Source organism: Epinephelus lanceolatus, chromosome 16 (genome assembly GCF_041903045.1).
Source record: "Epinephelus lanceolatus isolate andai-2023 chromosome 16, ASM4190304v1, whole genome shotgun sequence".
In the NCBI taxonomy this organism is placed as follows: domain Eukaryota; kingdom Metazoa; phylum Chordata; class Actinopteri; order Perciformes; family Serranidae; genus Epinephelus; species Epinephelus lanceolatus.
In genome coordinates, this window is record NC_135749.1 from 29,712,262 (window position 1) to 29,731,813 (window position 19,552).

General features: G+C 40.2%; 1 protein-coding gene across 1 annotated transcript in view; it reads left to right on the forward strand.

Annotated features, from left to right (window-relative positions):
* rnf19b (ring finger protein 19B) overlaps nt 1-19,312 on the forward strand; it is a 48,078-nt gene extending 28,766 nt beyond the window's left edge. The window contains exons 3-10 of the mRNA XM_033637443.2: nt 8,267-8,466; nt 11,721-11,865; nt 12,007-12,169; nt 15,892-16,006; nt 16,387-16,527; nt 16,620-16,809; nt 17,287-17,421; nt 18,532-19,312. Coding sequence (XP_033493334.2) covers nt 8,267-8,466; nt 11,721-11,865; nt 12,007-12,169; nt 15,892-16,006; nt 16,387-16,527; nt 16,620-16,809; nt 17,287-17,421; nt 18,532-18,970 — 1,528 coding nt within the window. The 3' untranslated portion in view covers nt 18,971-19,312. The remainder of the gene's footprint in view (nt 1-8,266; nt 8,467-11,720; nt 11,866-12,006; nt 12,170-15,891; nt 16,007-16,386; nt 16,528-16,619; nt 16,810-17,286; nt 17,422-18,531) is intronic.
* The last annotated feature ends 240 nt before the right edge of the window (nt 19,313-19,552 follow it).

Sequence of the window (19,552 nt, forward strand, 5' to 3'; positions counted from 1 at the left end):
TGACGTATGACTCGTGGAAAATAAACTTTGAGCCTGTCTGTGAGACAGGAGTGGAAGGAGACATTTTGGCCGTACCTCATACAAAAAAGGCAAAGTTTTAGGGTAAGGTTTATGGTCATGTTGGTAAAGAGAGACAGACAGGTTGATAGAAGTAGGTCAATACAATTTCCTGTGAAAACAAAAATAAATTAAATAGACTGTGTGTTTTTACATCAGCAGTATCATTAGAGGAGAGGTTGACTGCTGACCTACATATTTACCGGGACAATCCTCTGTCTGACGCCAACAGTGACTCACCATCTCTTTAAATCTGACTAGTTGACTAAGTCCAAATTATTATTCACCACAAACAGCCCCGGCCGGAGACAGGAAAACACAGACACCCACACACACAGACACACAGACACAGACACACACACACACACACACACACACAAACACACCTGCCAGCTTTAGCTTTAGACTGTTGGTCACTGGAGACGTGGCTTTCACAGAAACAAGTGTGAATATCTTGATGTAACTGTGAATGTGTGTTTATAGATGGGAATGGGCGGCCTATCGTGTGTGTGTGTGTGTGTGTGTGTGTGTGTGTGTGTGTGTTGTATATTGGCCCATTTGTGGGAAAGTTATGTAAATGTGACCTGGTTTTTGTATCTTACCTCTTTTGAAAGATATCCAGTAGACATTATATGACAGTAACTGACAAGTGACAGATAACATCAATTCATTTTTAGTCCAATTAAAAATATAATTCTGTTAGATACCTTACGAAACAGTAGCTTAAAATAAATGATTGTTTGCAGTTTACAGTAAGTTATGTGCCTTTTACAGTAAAAGTTCATGTACAAGCTCCACTTCACGCAGCAGCCGTCCTGCAGATGATGAAATCCTAAATGATATTCAGGGAACAAAATTACAGTTTATGTCACCACCAGTTTGGTTACTGGAACATTAAATGTAAAAACAAAGACAGACAGACAGTCTCCAGCAGTTTGAGAGGGGATTGTTACTTCATGTTTCAGTCTTATTTTATTTTCTTTATTTATATGCACAGTACACTTTTTTTACCCATCAGTCCTTTAAAGCCATAGTTTGTAACTTCTATAAAAAACAGCTTTTTTCATGTTTTCTGAAACTGTCACTGTATTCATACAGCACTAAATGAGACAGATTATCTGTAAAATAAATAAAAAATCATACTCATCTTCCTACTCTGTTACCTTGTAGCATTTCAAATGACCTTACTGCATATGCACAAAAACAACCAATCAGAGCTGAGGAGTCTCTAATGCAGCTTTCAGTCATGTCAATCATGTCAGTGCTCATGAAGTGCTGTCAAGCTGTCAAACAAAACACTTACTGCCTATTTCTCCCCTCAAATGTTTGCAGATACATATTTTAGTGTACTGTTTACCTGTAAAATGAGAAAGTTGGTCCGGATGGTGGGCAGTGCTTGGTATATCAGTCAGCTATCTCTAACATGGTGGCCAGGTCACAAACTTTCTCATGTTACAGCAAGAAATAGGCATTACATTAACAGAATCTTGATTCATATTTGATCAGCGCTGCCTAGTTCAACAGTATGACTACAGTTCACGAAACAATTGACATGATTGACAGCTGTGTTAGAGACTCCTTGGCTCTGATTGGTTGTTGCAGCTGCGCTACGATTGATTACTGCAAGCAGTAGAATGAGGGGAAGGAACATAATTTTTTTTCACAGGCTATCTGTCTCATGTGACAGTTTTAGCAAATATGACAAAAGTTATTACACACATACAAGTTTACAACTATAGTTTTAAAGTGGTTTTAAAGCTGCGTAATATTTTCAATATTAACCAGAGATGTGAACTTTAGGCTCAACTTGACAAAATCAAAAAATTACTCCCAACTCGATTTGTGCTTTAACATCAGTGACCCTTGACTTGACTTGGGGTTGAGCCTTTTGACATGAAAACACATGATATCTTCCCTCAAGTCCCTCACAAAGTGTGTTATTAAAGAGTGTGCCACAAATTAATTAAATTTCACTTTATTTCCTGAATCAAATGTTAACGCCATTCATTCCCAGCAAGTCAACATCTATTTCTACAGATCCAATTAGGAAAAAATGATACCAAAGATAAATTTGTTGGCATACAAAAAGTATGTGGTGGTAAATAAAAAACAAACTGCAGTATGCAAATGTGCAGGTTGAAAATTGCAGACTGAGATGCAACAATTTCAAACATTTCGAAACCTGATGAATTTAGGGAAGTGTGCATCTACTACTAGCTCACCTAGCACCCCTGAGCTATGTAATTTTACAGTTAGCCAAAGAGGATGCCATTAATGTTTACAAGCACAGACCTGTTGTCCATGAGTAGATGCACGCTGCTTTCTGCACAGTGATATAGTTTGAAGGTGTAGATCTGAAGAAAGACTCGGACTAAATTTTTCCTACATAAAACTGCTCACACCAAGATCTGTGGATTATCTTGAGTAAGCAGGTCATGGTTTCTAGAAAGGGACATTGCTGTTGAGTTTTTCAGATTTTTTTTTTTTTTTTGGATGCCTTGAGTTTCACAAGCTGAGTGCCATCTAGTTCCATTATATTAGAGAAAAAGCAGACATCTCTACAGCTGATATCTCCGACAACTCACACCAAAACAATCTAGGTTGATAAATAACACTACAGGTAAGAGGAAAAACGTGTACTTTTGATTTTGGGGTGAACTGTCCCTTTAACTACAATAACTCAGTTACTCACCTCCAACCTGCTCGTCTCATCCAGCCAATAAGGTCTCGGCCTGTGTGTGATTGTCAGACTCGAGTATCCAGTGAGAACAAAGAGTCCCATCTCCTTTGGCTGTCAGTTGCTATGGCAACTATCGATGCAGGATAGAGGGAGCGTTGCCAGGGGTAACAGGAGTCAGGACTTAATTAAACAGATCAATACGTGTTCATGCTGGATTTGGTGTTTGTGTCATTGTTCTGGGTTTTTGGCCTTTGTTGCTGACGGACACTTAATGTGTTTTTCATGTTTCTGTGTGAGTCAGACTGAATCATGTTCAGTTCATCCTGGTGTTAAATACAGCTGGCTATTAGAGTGCATCTCTGTGTGTGTTGTAACATTACATTTACAAGCTCAGCAGGATTCCCAGGTGGCTTTTGGTGGAGCTGAACACTGACAGGACTGTCTGTGCACGTTTCCTCTCAGCACACAGCATGTCAGCACTCATAGAACTCCTCTGCCTCTCCTCCGTCTCCTCCGTCTCTCCCCCCCGAATCTGTCTTGTTGTATCCCGCATTTACATCTCAGCTCATGATCTCACATGCCCCTCTTACCCTCCTTTTGTTTTATCTATCTCTATGCTTTCTGTTTGTCTCTTTTCTTTCCTCTCCCATCCTGGAAATGTCAGCCTGAATTGCTCTCAGCGCCGCATCAGAATCCACCAATCGTGAGGCAGCTGTGACGTGGGATGCTCTCCCAGGAAAAAGCTGTCGTGGCAACCTGTGCTTTGTACCGCAACAATTCCTGAGTTAGCCACATGCAGAGCAAAAAAACACACATATGCTCCATCGTTGTCGTTTCTCTTGTTGTTCTCTACATGTTCTTTAGCCACTGCTGTAGATATGTTGGTCTGTTCACTGACTTGGTCCAGACTGAAATATCTCAACATCTTTTTGATGGATTGCTGTGAAATTTGGTCCAGATATTGCCTCTGCTTTGGTCGTCATGCCACCACAAAAATGTAAGGCCCCAAAGCTGGGTTACACAAACTGGGATTCATTTTTAAACATAATTAAATCTGATTTTAATCTGAAATCATGTTTAAAATTAACTTAAAATGAGGAAACATGATATTTTAACCTCTCTTTAAACATCACTTTAGTTTTTACCAACACATTGTCATTTGCCAAACATGACATGTTAAACTGGGCGGCACGGTGGTGTGGAGTCCTTCTGTGCGGAGTGCTTGTTTTCCCCGTGTCAGCATGGGTTCTCTCCGGGCACCCCGGCTTCCTCCCACAGTCCAAAGACATGCAGATTTGGGATTAGGTTAATTGATAACTCTAAATTGTCTGTAGGTGTGAATGTGAGCATGAATGGTTGTGGTTGTCTGTCTCTGTCAGCCCTGCGATAGTCTGGCGACCTGTCCAGGGTGTACCCTGCCTCTCGCCCAATGTCAGCTGGGATAGGCTCCAGCCCCCCCACGACCCTCAAGAGGATGAAGCGGTTAGAAGATGAATGGATGGACATGTTAAACTGCAATGCTTTAGATACCCCTCCCACATCAGTTTGGGATGCTCAGGGATGGTGTGCCAATTTACACTTGTTACATGTATTGTGACTTTTCAAAATAAACTTCCATTTTCACAGGAAATATTCAGTTTCAGCTTGTTAAATGTATACACTGTCATTTCAAAATAAACTTAGTTTAAAACTTCATTCCTAAGTTTAATTCTTTAGGTTTAGGCAACAAATGTACATGGTTAGGTGTAGAAAAAAACATCATGGTTCGTCTTAAAATAAGCGCAGTTGTTACAAGCATAATGTAACGTCATGTGACATATATCAAATAGGCTATGTCACATGACCTTAGGCACAAGCATAGTATGCTACACATACTAGCACACTGTTGAACAACTCGTTAGACTTTTGGTTTCACACAGAACATGAACAGCAGTCTCCCGGCTGAAAGTCCGGAGTTTGTTTGACCCATCCAAAATTTGAACTCCAGTTTAAAATGTGATCCAATATTAGCTTTAAACTTACACTTGAGGAGGTTTAACTTTTAAAATGGCAGCCTTTTTTAAATGACTTTAGCAAAATAATCAAATTCCTCAAAGAAAGTGAAGAGACACACTCACCCCAAGTACTTATTATTTGGCAAATTAGCTCGCTTATATCGGTCAGCAGGGTTTTTTTTTTTTTCAAGCAGGAGACTAGAGCTTCTCTGGTGAGCCATCACAAGTGACACTGGGCTAACTAACTGACTTGTGTAACGTTTTGTTGAGAAATATAGGGCAGCCCACATTTAATAGCATAGCATCTGCCTTAAATTAATCCTTATTGGTGCAACCCAGTTTTGTATTGAGACAGCTTTTCTCTCTCTTCTTTTATTGCTGTGTAGATTTTTAAGAACACAAACACAGACATATAAATCGTGTGTGACCTTACTGTGTAAATACAGATGACAGCTACAGTATAAACGTTGAGAAGTTAGACCTCGCTGACAAAAATGGGATTTTCACATGGCGGGGAGATTTTTTTTTTAAAAAATGGAAATGGTTGAGAAATTGGCTTTCTTGTGAAGCCCTTGTTCAGTTGTCGTTTGACACTCTGCTGTTCTGTTTTTGTTTAGGCGAGTTTGAACCAGAGTGCTGATGTTGCAGGAAAAAATGCAAAACTTGCATCTTTGTGTTTTTGTTTCTCTTCATTGAATTGAAAGTTTATACCGTTATTTAAGCATTGAGTCAGTTAAGTGACCATTTGACCTCTCAAAGGCTTGTTGAAAACACGTCTGACAGGTTGTTTCATCACTACAGAAGCTACTTTTGTGCTGATGTTTTGAGACAGAAGTGATGTCTAGATCCTCACAGATGGGAGGTGAAGTGTCTCCGCAGAAATGCCAGTTCTTGTCTCATCTTGTCCCGAGAAAGAAAACTCTTGTCTCCTCTGATGTCCATTAATTTATTCCGTCCTGAGAGAACAGGCCTGTCACAGTGTTTGAAGAGCTGGTAATGAGCGACATGTTGGGGCCGGCGTGTTGGAGGCGTGCCAAAACAATTATAAGTTTGTCATGTTATCACTTCTTCCACACTTGGCTCTTCCTTCTTTTTTATAGTATAACTTCAACACCCAACTAACATGCAGAAAACTGGCATCGTCTTTGTTTGTCCGAGTAGAAAAAAGGCAAAAAATGTTGAAATCCTGCTCTGCTTTTGTTATCACTCCTCCAACATGTTTTCTCCCACTTAGCTTGGTGACAATATTTGATGACTGGTCTCCTTTGTGATTTCCTCAGTGATTGATAGCCTATATCTCAGTCTCGCGCCCTCTCTGTAATTGCCTTTTTTGTCCTAACTGTTATAAAATGCCTCCCCTTTTCTATATTTACCAATTATTTGCTTAGAAGTGCTGGCCTAACTTCAGCACACAACAAAAGAATTGTCAGTCAGGTGAAGTTGTATTGGGAATATGTTTTCTTTATGAAGTTTTTACCTCCTCAATGAAAGCTAGATTTGGTTTTGGCTTGTCTATTTGATTGTTGGCAGGATATTTCAAAAGCATAAGAAGTGAAGTCAATGAAGTTTAGTGGAAAGTCAGACCACAGTTGAGGAACATGTGGTTATTTTAGGGAATTTCTTGGTGGTGCAAGATTTATGAATATTTTCTAGTGATTCATAGCACTTCTTGAATAAGAAAGAATCCATCACAAAGTAATCTGGATTGTCATGTTTTGTTCTCCCCTGCAACACATGGTCCTTCAATACAAGTTTAAATTGAGCACGAATTACTGCTGGTTTGACCCTTTTAATGTCTCGTCTCTGAATACAGCCTCAACAATAACTCCATCACTGCTGTATTTACACTCCTCTGTCTCCTTTCTCAGTATTGAACCTTGTGAAATCCATATTGATTGACCTCATCCCATCTCATTCTCCCTCCTCTCAATGTTGATACTAAGTGATTACTCTATTGATCAAATCTCCTTTCACTCCTCTCAGCCTGCGAAGAGCTTCCAGGCTCTGTAATGTGCCCATTAGTGGCCATATTGAAAACTTTCATCTCTTAGAACTTCGGTTGAGTTAACAGTTTCTTGCATTTCTTAAAGTTACATCTCATTAATGTAATATCCAAGTTAGTGGCCTGAGTTCAGTCAGTGTCACAGACTGTAGAGATTAGCTATGATTATTACACTGTTATATAGTGTGGATAAAGGGTAAAAGTTACTGATTTAAGTTAAGATGTTACCAAGGGACAGAACAACCCGTATTATATGATATAATCTTATGATGTTCTTGTGACTTACATGGTCATGGAAATGGAAATATCTCAAAAACTATACAGTGGATTGCTAGAAAATTTTGTACATATATTCATGCTGCCTAGGCAATGATTCATACTGACTTTGGTGATCCCCTGACTTTTCCTCCATAGTGCAACCACAAGGTTGACATTTGTGTTTTGAAAGTAAACTGCTCTGACAATAGGCCTTTTTCACACCAGACATTTTGCCCTGTTATAGAAGGAAAAGTACAGGTGTGGATGGATTACCATGAAATTTGGTTTAGACATATTGATGGCCAAATTTTTTGTACCCAAACTCAGAGATGTGCAGAAGAAACAAAAATAAGTAGAAAAAGTAAGTTAAAATAAAATAATAAGGTTAATGGTTGCACAGAGTGCTTCTTAAGGGCGCTATGCATTAAATCTAAAAGCAAGGTCCATGAGAAATGACAAGCAAGAAATGGGTCCTAGAACGCTTTTTAAATGAGTCGATTCTCAAGAACCTGGGCTTTCCATCTGTATGACTGAAACCATGTCAGCTGTCTGTTCTGGAAGGAAGAGGCAGAGGCTGATTTTCACTCCCTCAAAATGTGACTGCTGTCTCATAACTGACTGCAAAGCACGCTGTATTTCATTTAGGGAGAAGTTCCTACTCAGGCAGAGCAAGGTCATATGAATTTGGATTAGCTTTATCCATTTTGTAGTCTCAAGGTCTCTGTTCCCTCAGATGTTAGTATTTTCAGGCCAGTTTGCAATTAGTCACTGGTGCAAATTTGCATGTCAAGGTTGACCAGCTAAATTGGGAGTCTACTTGACATTGAAATGATTTTAATTTGGTCTGAAATGTTGCTGTTGTAAATACAGAGATCCTCTTTGCACCTGTCAAGTGTCAGCCAAGAATTCACGACCTGTTTGGATTTTGTTTGAGTGAAAAGAACATCTGACTGGAATATCTTTGACTTGCCAGACTTTGTTCATCAATCAGTTGATTACTTTGGCTCTTTTCCCACAAGCTGTGAGGGGCTGACCTTAATTTCAGATGTCTGGATGATGATTCTCAGTGGGATCAGCAGTACTAACAACTTTTAATATACTTCACAGTCTTTTCATTTAGTGTCAATAAAAGATATTCTCCTTAATGAAGCTTTAATATACCGTAGAGTTGTCAGTTATTGCCTCATCACAATCAAAAAGTCTTTTTGCATAGCTTGACCTCTTCATTTTCCTCATTTATGAACACTCCTCTCTTTGTCTGTCTCTTCCTCTCAGGTTTGCCGTCATTGCCTCGGGCTGTGCCAGCTGTCCCAGGTTGGTGTGTCGCAGAGAGGGATGCGGCGCCGAGTTCTGTTACCACTGCAAACAGGCCTGGCACCCCAACCAGACCTGCGACTCTGCCCGCCAACAGAGGGCACAATCCCTGCACACCCACAGCAACCACTCACCCAGCTACACACAGGAGCAGGGACCCGGTAAGTACTTGGAAAAGCACACACACCTCTCATCCTCCCTGGAGAGTGACTGAAAAGTAACCGCAGTTAGACACACACTCACATATTGTGCAGATGTGTGTGTATGTGCTTCTGTCTGACATGAACAGGCAGATAAAATCTTCTCCTCCAGCATTTCCAACCTGAAAATATCCTTCACACCTCTGAGAACTCTCTGCCTCTCTGTCTCTGTCAGTCTTTATCACATGTCAGTCTGTCAGACTATGAGTCAAACTCGTCTCACGTCTGTTCTACCGACTCCTCGCTGCTTCAATCGAGCATGAGACACTATTTATATCACAGTGTCTCCTCTTGATTGTTTCCTGACTGCAGCGCCCTGCTTTCTGTCATACAGCATTTAAAGTGTCACCTTAACATTTATGTTTCTGAACTCAGTAAACTCAGTGAAACTGGACCTTATTTTAATATGATTTTGCATTTAAGTGACGAAAGGGGAATAATTATTGTAAGTGTCTGACCACATTAAAAAAAAGATCCCTACAGAGATAGGCCTTTTTAGGCCCAAAAACCGCCTTTGCCAAACCCACCAGACCTCATTTAAATAAGCAGTAATTATAGCATGGACAGATTCAGCATATGTTTACATCTAACTGGGTGAATTGAAGGTTTATTTTAACCAAACCAGAGCTGGTGATTGTTGGAACAGTGGATAGATGAACCAATATGTTTCTTGTGGGTTTTATTTTGTTTCTGACAACTTTGAATGAAGTTTGCTTTACCATGTTAAAATTACGGTTTATTTAAATAGGGTCTGGTGGGTCTAGCGATCGAGAGTTCTGTGCTGTTTCTGGTTAAACAAGAAGGATTTTGCTCTTTTAAAGGTCTGTCTCTGTAAGCTCTAAACAGCTCCGATTGGGGGTTATAAAAATATGATACCCAGGTTGCCGCGCAAATTTTTGACCCTTCTCCGGCGCAGTGCCATAACATGCTGCCACAAAGTCAGTCTGTCTCTGTCTAAGCAGTGCTAGAACATCTTTCCAAATTTTTTAGCACCAAGTTTGAAAGAGAGAGTGAATAAGTAAGAAACAGATGCCAGATACTGTTGCTCTTGAGGTGCTGGTTTTTGTTACCTTTAGATAGAGCCTGGCTAGCTGTTTCCCTGTGTTTCCACTCTTTATGCTAAGACAAGCTAACTGTCTTCTCGCTGTGGCTTCATTACATTTAAAGCACAGATATAATAGTGGTGTCAGTCTTCCTATCTATCTCTCAGCACGAGCAGAACAGCATATTTCCTAAAATGCTGAGGTAGTCCTTCACTTGGTGTGGTGGTGATGATAGATACAAACATTCATGCTTGTGCGTGCAAACATCCTTACATGTTTCTGTGTGTCTTTAATCCCATTTTGATTAAAAATCTATTAACTAAATCCGTCCATCTGTCCTCAGTCAATCTATCTATCTCTGTCTTTACTTAACGCACCACTTTCAGTCTGCCTCTCTCTGCCAAGTATTCAGAAGACCTGACAACAATCCAGAGGATCAAAACTGACTCATAAAAAAATCCAAGCCGCTCCCTCCCTGCCCATCTGTCTGTCTGGTCATACCTGCTGATTAGTCAACGGGATATAGACAAAAAGAGAGAGAGAAGTAAAATGGGGGGAAGAGAGAGATAAGAGAGTTTCTCAGTAGACTACAGAGTAAAAAACAATAACAACCACTCTCTCTCACACAGACACACACACACATACATTTGGCCCATTTGATCTGGATCTGCCAGAGTCTCTCTAAGTTAAAATGCCAAAATGCCCTTTAAAGAGCAGAGAGCGTTCCCAGCATCAAACACACAGCAAATGGACTTTTTTTTTTTTTGGCTTCCTGGCTTTCTTTCCTTTGAAATGCATTAGAAGACAAACTGCTGCAATTGTCCGATCCATTACTCTAATGAGGTTTGATTTTGTTGCCAACAGAAGCTGGAAAACACTATCGAGATGGGACCATTGTAGAGTTTTTGCTTTTCTTACTTTTAAAGGTATACCATGCAGGATTGTTGATCACGCTCGCCAGAGAAAGTGAATGAGAAAGCCAACTCCAGATTCACTCGTCTGCCGTTTCACCTCGCTATATTTGCGTCTTGGATGCCTTGACAATAAGCCGATGGGATTTTTTCTGTTGGATTTTGGATTATTACAGAAAATGATCTCTGTGGGAAACAGAAGTTTATGATGCTCACACGCTTTGTTCAGTAAGATAATCTTCACAAATAAACACCACTTTTATGATTTCTGAAGCGTAAGTGCAGTCACCAGAAGTCAAAAGCTGATGTTAGGCTTTAAACAAACTACACTATAATTGCATGACTTAAACATTGCCACCACAATGAAGCTGTAGAGGCGGACCAGTGAGTAGATGAGTTTGCATGTTCAGGGTGATGATGTTTAACTCCCTGACAACCTCTGTAGTCTCTTTTAGCCACTTGTTAGCAACTGCCTTTTTTAAGACATGTTAAAGCTTTAAGATTCATGAGTGGGTTTTTTTACTGAGGTATTTTATCTCATAGAACAAACCATGGAAATCTCTTAAGCTTGTGTTAACCACAGACCGTATTTCATGCTTCCAACTAAAAATCCACTCAAAAAACCCATTAACTTCAATAGTCCCTGAGTGCTAAAATGCTAACTCATCTCTGGGTTTTGGGACTCTATTACTTGACTCATTCTGGCTCATTGCTTATGTTTTGTCCTTTTATAGTTAACAGCTGAGTTTCGAAACAACGGTGAGTTGGGAGGACACATGTGGGGGGTGTTGGGTACTTTAGTGAAGTCAAGGGCTGTCGACATTTTGGGAAATACACTTATTCATGTTATTACTGAGAGTCTGGTGAGAAGATTGATACCACTCTCATATCTCTCAGATAAATATGTAGCGACAGCCAGCAGCTGGTTAGCTTAGCTTAGCATAAAAACTGATAACAGGGGAAAAACTTGCATTGCTCTGTCTAATGGAAACAAAATCCACTTTCCAACAGCTCCAAAGCTCACTAACTAACACGTTAGTTCTTGATAAATCTTTCTTGATAAATCTTAAATCTCTCTGTGTAAAAATGCCAAAATCCGGTTGCTCAGCTTCATATTTTCCACACAAACACAAGAGTGGTATTGATCTGCTGTGACTCTCAGCAAGAAAGCAAATAACCACATGCAACAAAGGAAATTAAAGGAAAGAAATGTCCTGATGTTAGCGACGTCACAAGGAGCTAAACTTCCCTCTGTTCTCAGCTGATGACATCAAGCCCTGCCCTCGCTGTGGTGCCTACATCATCAAGATGAATGATGGAAGCTGCAATCACATGACCTGCGCCGTCTGCGGCTGTGAGTTCTGCTGGCTCTGCATGAAGGAGATCTCCGACCTGCACTACCTCAGGTACTGAGATCTCTTCCTTAATATCTTACATCAGCTCCATGTTCGACCTTTTTATATTTCACAGATGTGGAAATGTAAACTGTTTTCCCTTTTCTCCCCCGTTCCTCTCTTCTTCCCTTCCTCTGTGTTTCCCTCCATCAGTCCATCTGGCTGTACATTTTGGGGAAAAAAGCCTTGGAGCAGGAAGAAGAAGATTTTGTGGCAGCTGGGCACCCTGATCGGAGCTCCAGTCGGCATCACCCTTATCGCAGGCATCGCTGTTCCCGCCATGGTCATTGGCATCCCTGTTTACGTTGGTCGCAAGGTGAGAGACCTTCAGAGAGGTAGAGCTACAAGTGATTATTCGATGCGTTAAATTTATCGCCAACTAATTTGATATTGGATTAAAGGGATACTTTGCCGATTTTCAACTGGCCTTGTGTCATAACAATGTGTGTAGTATGTGTGAATGAACTGTGGTACAATTCCCTTTATCTTACTAGCATCCAGATCTCCCTGCTCATCTCTCAGCTCAAATCTGCTGGATGACACAACTTTCGCTGGCTGCACTTTCGTATGCCTGTCACTACAAACACAAAGAGTATAGAAGCGGATCAAGAGAGATTCACTCCTCTCCTTCTCTGTCAGGCTCAGACTAAACTCTCATCAAACTGTAAAACTAAGTAGCCCTGGTCAAATATCAATCAGAAATATAAAACATCTATTCAATTAATAGAGAAAATAATCAACAGATTGACTGACAGTGATAATTGTTAGTTGCAGCCCTACAAAGAGGAACAAGCTTCAGTTACTGGAACAGTATAATACATTTTAAGTAAAGAGTGCTTTGACGTGTACATGATCGTGTCAAGATTTCATCATTTCCCAGAAGAGAAAAAGAGAATTGGCTGCACATTTTCACCAAGTTGAAGGCCTACTGCTGATTTGTTGTTTATATGATTAATTAATTAAGTTAGTTAGTTAAGTTAGTTTTTCATCATGATTTCCCTCACCTTTTTATTCTGCTTTGGTGTATTTTCTCTTTTACTCAGCTGTAAAGCAAGTTTTTATTGAGTGTTTGATTCAAATTAATTCAAAAAATGCATGTTTACCTGTTTCACGTACATGAATCAAAGCAAAACGGCCCAAAACACAGATTTTAAGCTTAATATATAGCACACATGCTACTCCATTTGTATCTCACTTAATTTAGTTTTGATGATTTTACATTTGTGGATTTTTCATATTGTTTTATTTTTGTTAATGATGACAAAAGTATTGTTTTGACCACAAAAGACAAATTACAATCTAACCTCCTGAATATAACTTGAAAACGATGTGGGGAAAAATAGAAATTAGAGACGTGGAAGGGACTTTTCAAGATGATTATGAATCATTATTAATGCTTTCATAATCTTAATCTGGTGATTTCTTATCTTCCTTATCTGTTTCTTTTTATTGTTTCCTCTGTGTGTAACTAACTAAGCTGCCCTTCACACTGAGCAACACTGTTTTAATCCCTATGGTCAGTTCACTTGACGTTTATCGTCAGCTACAGAAACCAGAAGTGAAAAAAAAAACCTCAGAGTTGTAGCAACACACACAAATAGTTTACAGCTCTGCTACAGTCACTCTTTCACAATCCCCCTCTGGTAATTACCTGGAATTTACAACGTTGCTGAACAAAAACCTTTTTCTGTTTGAGTTTCAGTATGCTGTCCTCGTTTTTGACACAATGTTAAACGTTTTCCAGAAATAACAGTAACAACTTTCAGTTCCTTTGAGAACCACAAAAAGGTTTCCATTCGCATCAACAATCACACTGACCGAAAGACAGACTTCAAAAATAGAACCCACAGCTGACTGATGGTTTATAGAACAGACTTTTGATAAAGTTGGGATTCTTAAAACATCTGAAATTATCTATTTTTAAGTCCTTAAACTTAAGAAAGTGTTTTAGAGAAGTTACCTTAACTTTATTTTAAGTTGTATATTGAAGTTCCTCTGGTAGGAGACTTAGAAGAAGTATTGTATTTAAAACCTTTTTGAGGTACCTGTAATTTACCTCAGTATTTTTGATTTATGCTATATTATACTTCCTCTACATTTCATAGGCATTATTATTATTATTATTATTATTATTATTATTATTATTATTGTTATATGATATTGTTATTGTAAATGTAGTTACTACTACTTTACTGATTTAGATTATCCATACAAAATATTATCAACAAATTTAGTATGATGTGTTACTAAAGGTTACAAAGCAGCATATAAAGTAATTACAACTGACCCCTGTTTGACAGGTTGCATTTAAGTGATGCACACATTAATTTGTCAATAATTATAATTTGATAATATAACATACATCATTCTGAAATGGGCTGTCCTGCATAACAAGTGGGCTTTTACTTTATACTTTAATACCTTTACTTAAGTAAAATTTTAAATGCACAACTTTAACTTGTAACAGGGTATTTCTACGACATAGTACTGCAACTTTAACTTAAGTATAAGTATCTGAATACTTCCTCCACCTCCACATCTTTTAGATATATTTTCTGCGAAGCTGGAATTTAAAGCAACTGAAATAAAGTGAACAGCAGGAACTGATCCACAAGAAATGAATGGTGCCATTAACAGTGAATTTCTTGTTTTCCTCTGTCTTATCAGTGGAAATCTCTTGGCTTTCTGTGCACTGTCTTTGTTTCATTATCCTGGCAGTTATATTGATGTAAAATCTATTGAATATATCAATGTGTCAATCCTAAAGGGTCTTCATAAGTCATCACCTGGCTTTATAAAACATGCAGATGTGCCAAAATTCCTCTTTTGTCTCCATAGATGTGATATCCTGATCCTGCTTTGTCATGTTTTGCAGTTGGTTATGCTGTTGCATTATTAGATACACAAAAGGTGAATGTTCTTTCAAATAACAAGAGGAAGGTAACTGACTGACAATGGGCATTTGGCTGCACATGACAATACTGCAGCGCTCTCCTGTGGACAAAAGTGGAACTGCTCATTTCTATTTAAGCCTTCTGAAGATCTGGCACAGTGCGAACAGTTGGAAGTGGTTAACTAGTTTGATTAACTGCAGCCTCAGACACATGAGCTCACCTACACCCTGTGTCTGTTCAAACCTGCCCAAGGAGCTTTGGTCGTCTTAATCAGGGAATTACTGACAGAATCTTTTCAGGAAGTGTTTCAGTGAGAGGAGTAAAGCAGACTTGTTTCTCTATGGCAAGTTATGACCCAGATTTTGTTTCTGAAGAAAAAGCTTTGAAGTCTGTTTAAAAGAAGTAGGTCTGTGTGTAAATGATTCATAATGAATCCCTGCAGGAAAGCTTTCTGTAGTATCACTATCACTTTTATTTGCCTGTGTGAGAAAACTTGTGGTTTCTGTTTGTTTTAGTGAGTATTTGTAGATTGTATGGAAGAACAAATACACCATTATTTTTTATCTGTATCTGTTCAACCAACTAATTAATCGCCCAAATGAAGATTTTTTGTCATCATCAGTACAGATATTGACACATTTTACTCGGATGATACTCATCTTCATAAAAAGTACACAATCCGTGATGGATGCTGGTTTCATCCGAGTATTAGGCTCAACCATTGTAGCTTGTACAGGTGAGAAACCGTCACCACTGACCAATTTTTCCATAGAGTCTGAGGTAGAGTTGGGTACGGAAACCCTGTATGACCACTACCTACCGGACCGAATCACAGCGCGGATTTTGGTGCCTCATTTTGGTGCTAGATAGTGTGTGTAGAGAGACAGACAGAAAGAGAGAGAGTGCATATGTGTGACAGCAGTGAGGCCACAGCGACTGGAGTGAAGACTATGAAGCTAAATGTAGCACTGTGTGAACAGCTTAGGCTGTTTGTCAGTGAATAAATACTACAAATCCTCAAGACCGAAGCCAAGTCCCTGTGTCTTGTTCGTCCCCTGCCTGTGTTCAGCCTTATTTCTGACCTGCTGTGAAGTGTCTGACCAGCTTGTTGACCTCAGTCTCTGTCCCTCCCCTCATGCTGCAGATCCATGCCCACTACGAGCTGAAGAAGACGTCTCGTCACAGGAGGAACCTGGCCATCACAGGAGGCGTGGCCCTGTCAATCATCACCGCCCCTGTCATCGCAGCTGTCAGCGTCGGTAAGAAACTCAACAAGTCGTCTTTTATGCACTGTGAATGTAAATACACCATGTTTTTGACTTGAATATTGTTTCTCTAACAAAGGGATATGTGCAAAGAATATGGAAATGAGAATTATTGTTTAACTCTATGGCAGCTGTTTTGCGTGTGTTGCTTTTCATCTTTCCCCCTTCTCCTTCTTGCTTGATTTGTTACTTAATTTCTTGAGCTCATTGGGATCATACAGAATAATCATCATGACCAAGGCCATGCGTAGCCAGAGCAGAAATACAGAAGTTAACTGAAGCTAAAAAGCAATCGATTACAGTTAAGAGTTCACATACAAACTGGCCAAAGCTTTGTGAAACTTATGAGTAATTCTGTTTCTGTCTGTTCTCAGGTATCGGTGTGCCCATCATGTTGGCCTACGTGTATGGTGTGGTGCCCATTTCTCTGTGTCGTGGAGGAGGCTGCGGTGTCAGCAGAGGGAAGGGACGTGGGGTACGCATTGACTTTGATGAGGACGATGGTCCAATCACAGGTGAGGACACCAAACTGATTTCCCTCAGGACAAGCAGGATGCTATTTAACAGATCTTGTACTAAAAAGAATATTGTCTATGTGATCCTGCAGTGGCCGATGCATGGCGAGCCCTCAAGTCCCCAAGCCTCGGCGAGAGCAGTCTGGACGGGGCGGTCAGCGGTCTGAGCACCACCTCCCCCAGTGAGGGGCTCTCCGTGGCCCCTGGGACTCTGGGTGACACACCCCACTTTAACACCCTGGCAGGTGGAGCTCTGGGAACACGCAACGGCAAATACAGCAGGTGAGGAAAAGAGAAGAAGTCAGCCAAGCCAAGTTTAAGCTCAAGAGAATGTTATTCATTAGAAAATTGATTTTTGAACTTGATTATTTTCAGAAATGGGTAATATGGATGACCTAACTATCAACATAACATATTCATCTATACAAATTGTCATTTTTATGTTAACCTAAAGGCACTCTTCAGTCATCCAGTGTGTGATTTAAAAAAAAATCTTAATTATAGAGTTTTCAAACACTGCAATATATTCCAGTCTGAGGGTGCAGAATTTTTATTGGGGATTTGCTGTTAAAATAATAATAAAGTATGAAGGACGTGAAAACAAATTAATTTACAGGGTTAAAACAGAAATAATTTGATCAGTGCCGATAATGAACATGTCATGGTCTTTGTGCAGTGTAAATGTTAGTTAATGGTTTATTTTATCAATTATTAATAGAACAGTTTTATTGATTAATTTGAATGTTTGTTGTCCTGCAGGCTGGAGGTGCAGGCAGGGGAGCTGGCTAAAGAATCCGCCCAGAGGGAGACAGGCAGCCTGGGCGCAGGGAGCGACTGCGCCAGCACTCGAGGAATGGCCGGATCCATCATCTCGTCCTACACACTACCTGACAGGTGCCACTTCTGTCTTTGTCTGTGGTGTCTTTGATCTCTCTCTACTCCCTATTCTTTTTTCTTCACACACACTACAAGAGAGTTTTGTTAGTTGTCAGGCTGGGCTCTGTCATTCTGTCAGATTAGATTTGGATGTGATGAGGTTGAGATAGGTAAAACTAATCTGATGATTTGACAGGTTGATGCCATGATCTCACGTTGTTGTCTCATTTCTAGCGACACCTTAAGCTGTATAAATCCCTCTGTACATTAGTGTGAGCTTTACTTAGCAGATACTTAACAGGAAAAAAGAGCTACGTGTGTGGAAGTGGCTGCCATAATATTTGCTGCTCCTCTTGACAATATTCCTGTGTTTTTCAATTACAAGAGCAGTTGGGCCATTTGTAATGATAGCATATGGTTGTCATGCCATAGATGAGGCTGTTTTGTGAACAATCGTGCACTTAACAATTTGATGTCGGCCATCAAAATGAAAAACACACATCTCCTCCCCAGAACAGCAAACTTTATGAAGTGTTTTCGGCTATGTTTCCTTCATCACAGTGGGGTCTGCAATTGTATTGGGGTTCCTTATATTGCAACCAACCTTTTAGAATATTCTTTCACAAATATAGTATTTCATCTTAACACATCTTGGCTCTATAATCACTATAAGCAAACCAACCAGACTCCATTTAAATAAACAGTAATTTTATCATTGTAAAAAAACACTTCATTCAAAGTCAACAGAAACAAAATACAACTCAAAAAGCCATCTTGGTTCTTCTTTCCACTGTTTCAACAAACCCCAACTCTGGTTTGGTTGATATAAACCCTTAATTCACCCACTTAGATGTGAAAATATGCTGAATCTATACAGACTAAAATGATTGTGTATTTAAATAGAGTCTGGTGGCTGTGGAGATGACTATTTCATGGCTGTTTGTGGTTAATCAAAAACGATCCTAAACTTAAACGAAGAGATCTATCTCTGTAGGGATCAACAGCAGACTGTTTGGCCACTCACTCAATACTGGACCAATGTCAGAAATTGTTGTTCCCATTAGTCAGTTGTCAGATGTTTGAACATCAGAAGCGTCACACTGACACTGACTTGTTGTGTCTCTGCAGGGAGTGCACCAACCTGGAGATCCAGGTGGACATTGAGACCAAACCCAGCCATCTCTGCCTGACCAGTGAAGAGGACCTAACCCCACCCCCGGGCTCCGCTGCCATGGCGACTGTCTCAGGTGTGGAGGAGCCTCAGGACTGCAGCTCCAGGAGGGGCGGGGCTCTGTCTGGATCAGTGTTGGGACTGTCACCGGGCGTGTCAATCAGGGAGGGGCTCCGAGACGTCACCCTAGCTCAACCGGAGAGCATCCGCAGTGACCTGGAGATGTCGGACACTCAGTCAGACGACATCGCAGAGCTGACGTCAGATGACTGTGACTCCCCTCACCCAAAAAGCTGTCACCTGGCGGCCGGCCAGCAGCCCCCCTCCTGCCGAGCCCTGAACCCCTCTGAAGGCCTTCACTGTCCCACTGACAGCAATGTCATCCTCTACGTTTGAGGGAAGAGCGGCTGCCAGGATTGCACAAAAAAACTACCCAATCCCGCCAACAGTTACACCTGAGCTCTCCTTTACTTCATAGCTTTTTTTGGTCATTTCTCGTTTGCTGCTTTTGCGACTCACAGACACCGTCTTAAACACAGACAGCGTTTGTTTACTTCTGTCTGTCTGATCTATCTACCTGTCAATCTCCTCACTGAGTAAATTGTCAGGGTTCTACCTCTGAGATTTATAAGATGATGATTTATGTTTACTCCTTGGTGCAAATGCCTTGGCTACTTAAGCAAAAAAAAAGAAAAAAAGAAAAAAAAAGGTACACATTTTCCACAAGAAATATTGCAATTATGAAATTATGAATTATAAGGTGAAATGCCACCGAGCACAGCAGAGGGAGACAGATTGTTTGGAAAACAGATGTTTGCCGAGGACAGAGGGGTGTTTCTAACTGTGTGAATGACTTCACCTGTTGTGGCTTTATTTTCTTCTTTTCCTCTATTTATATTCAGACGACCTTGAAATTGTGTTATGTGCCGCACGCATGAGTCTGCATGAGCCATGCCTTGTGTGAACGATTTAAAAGGG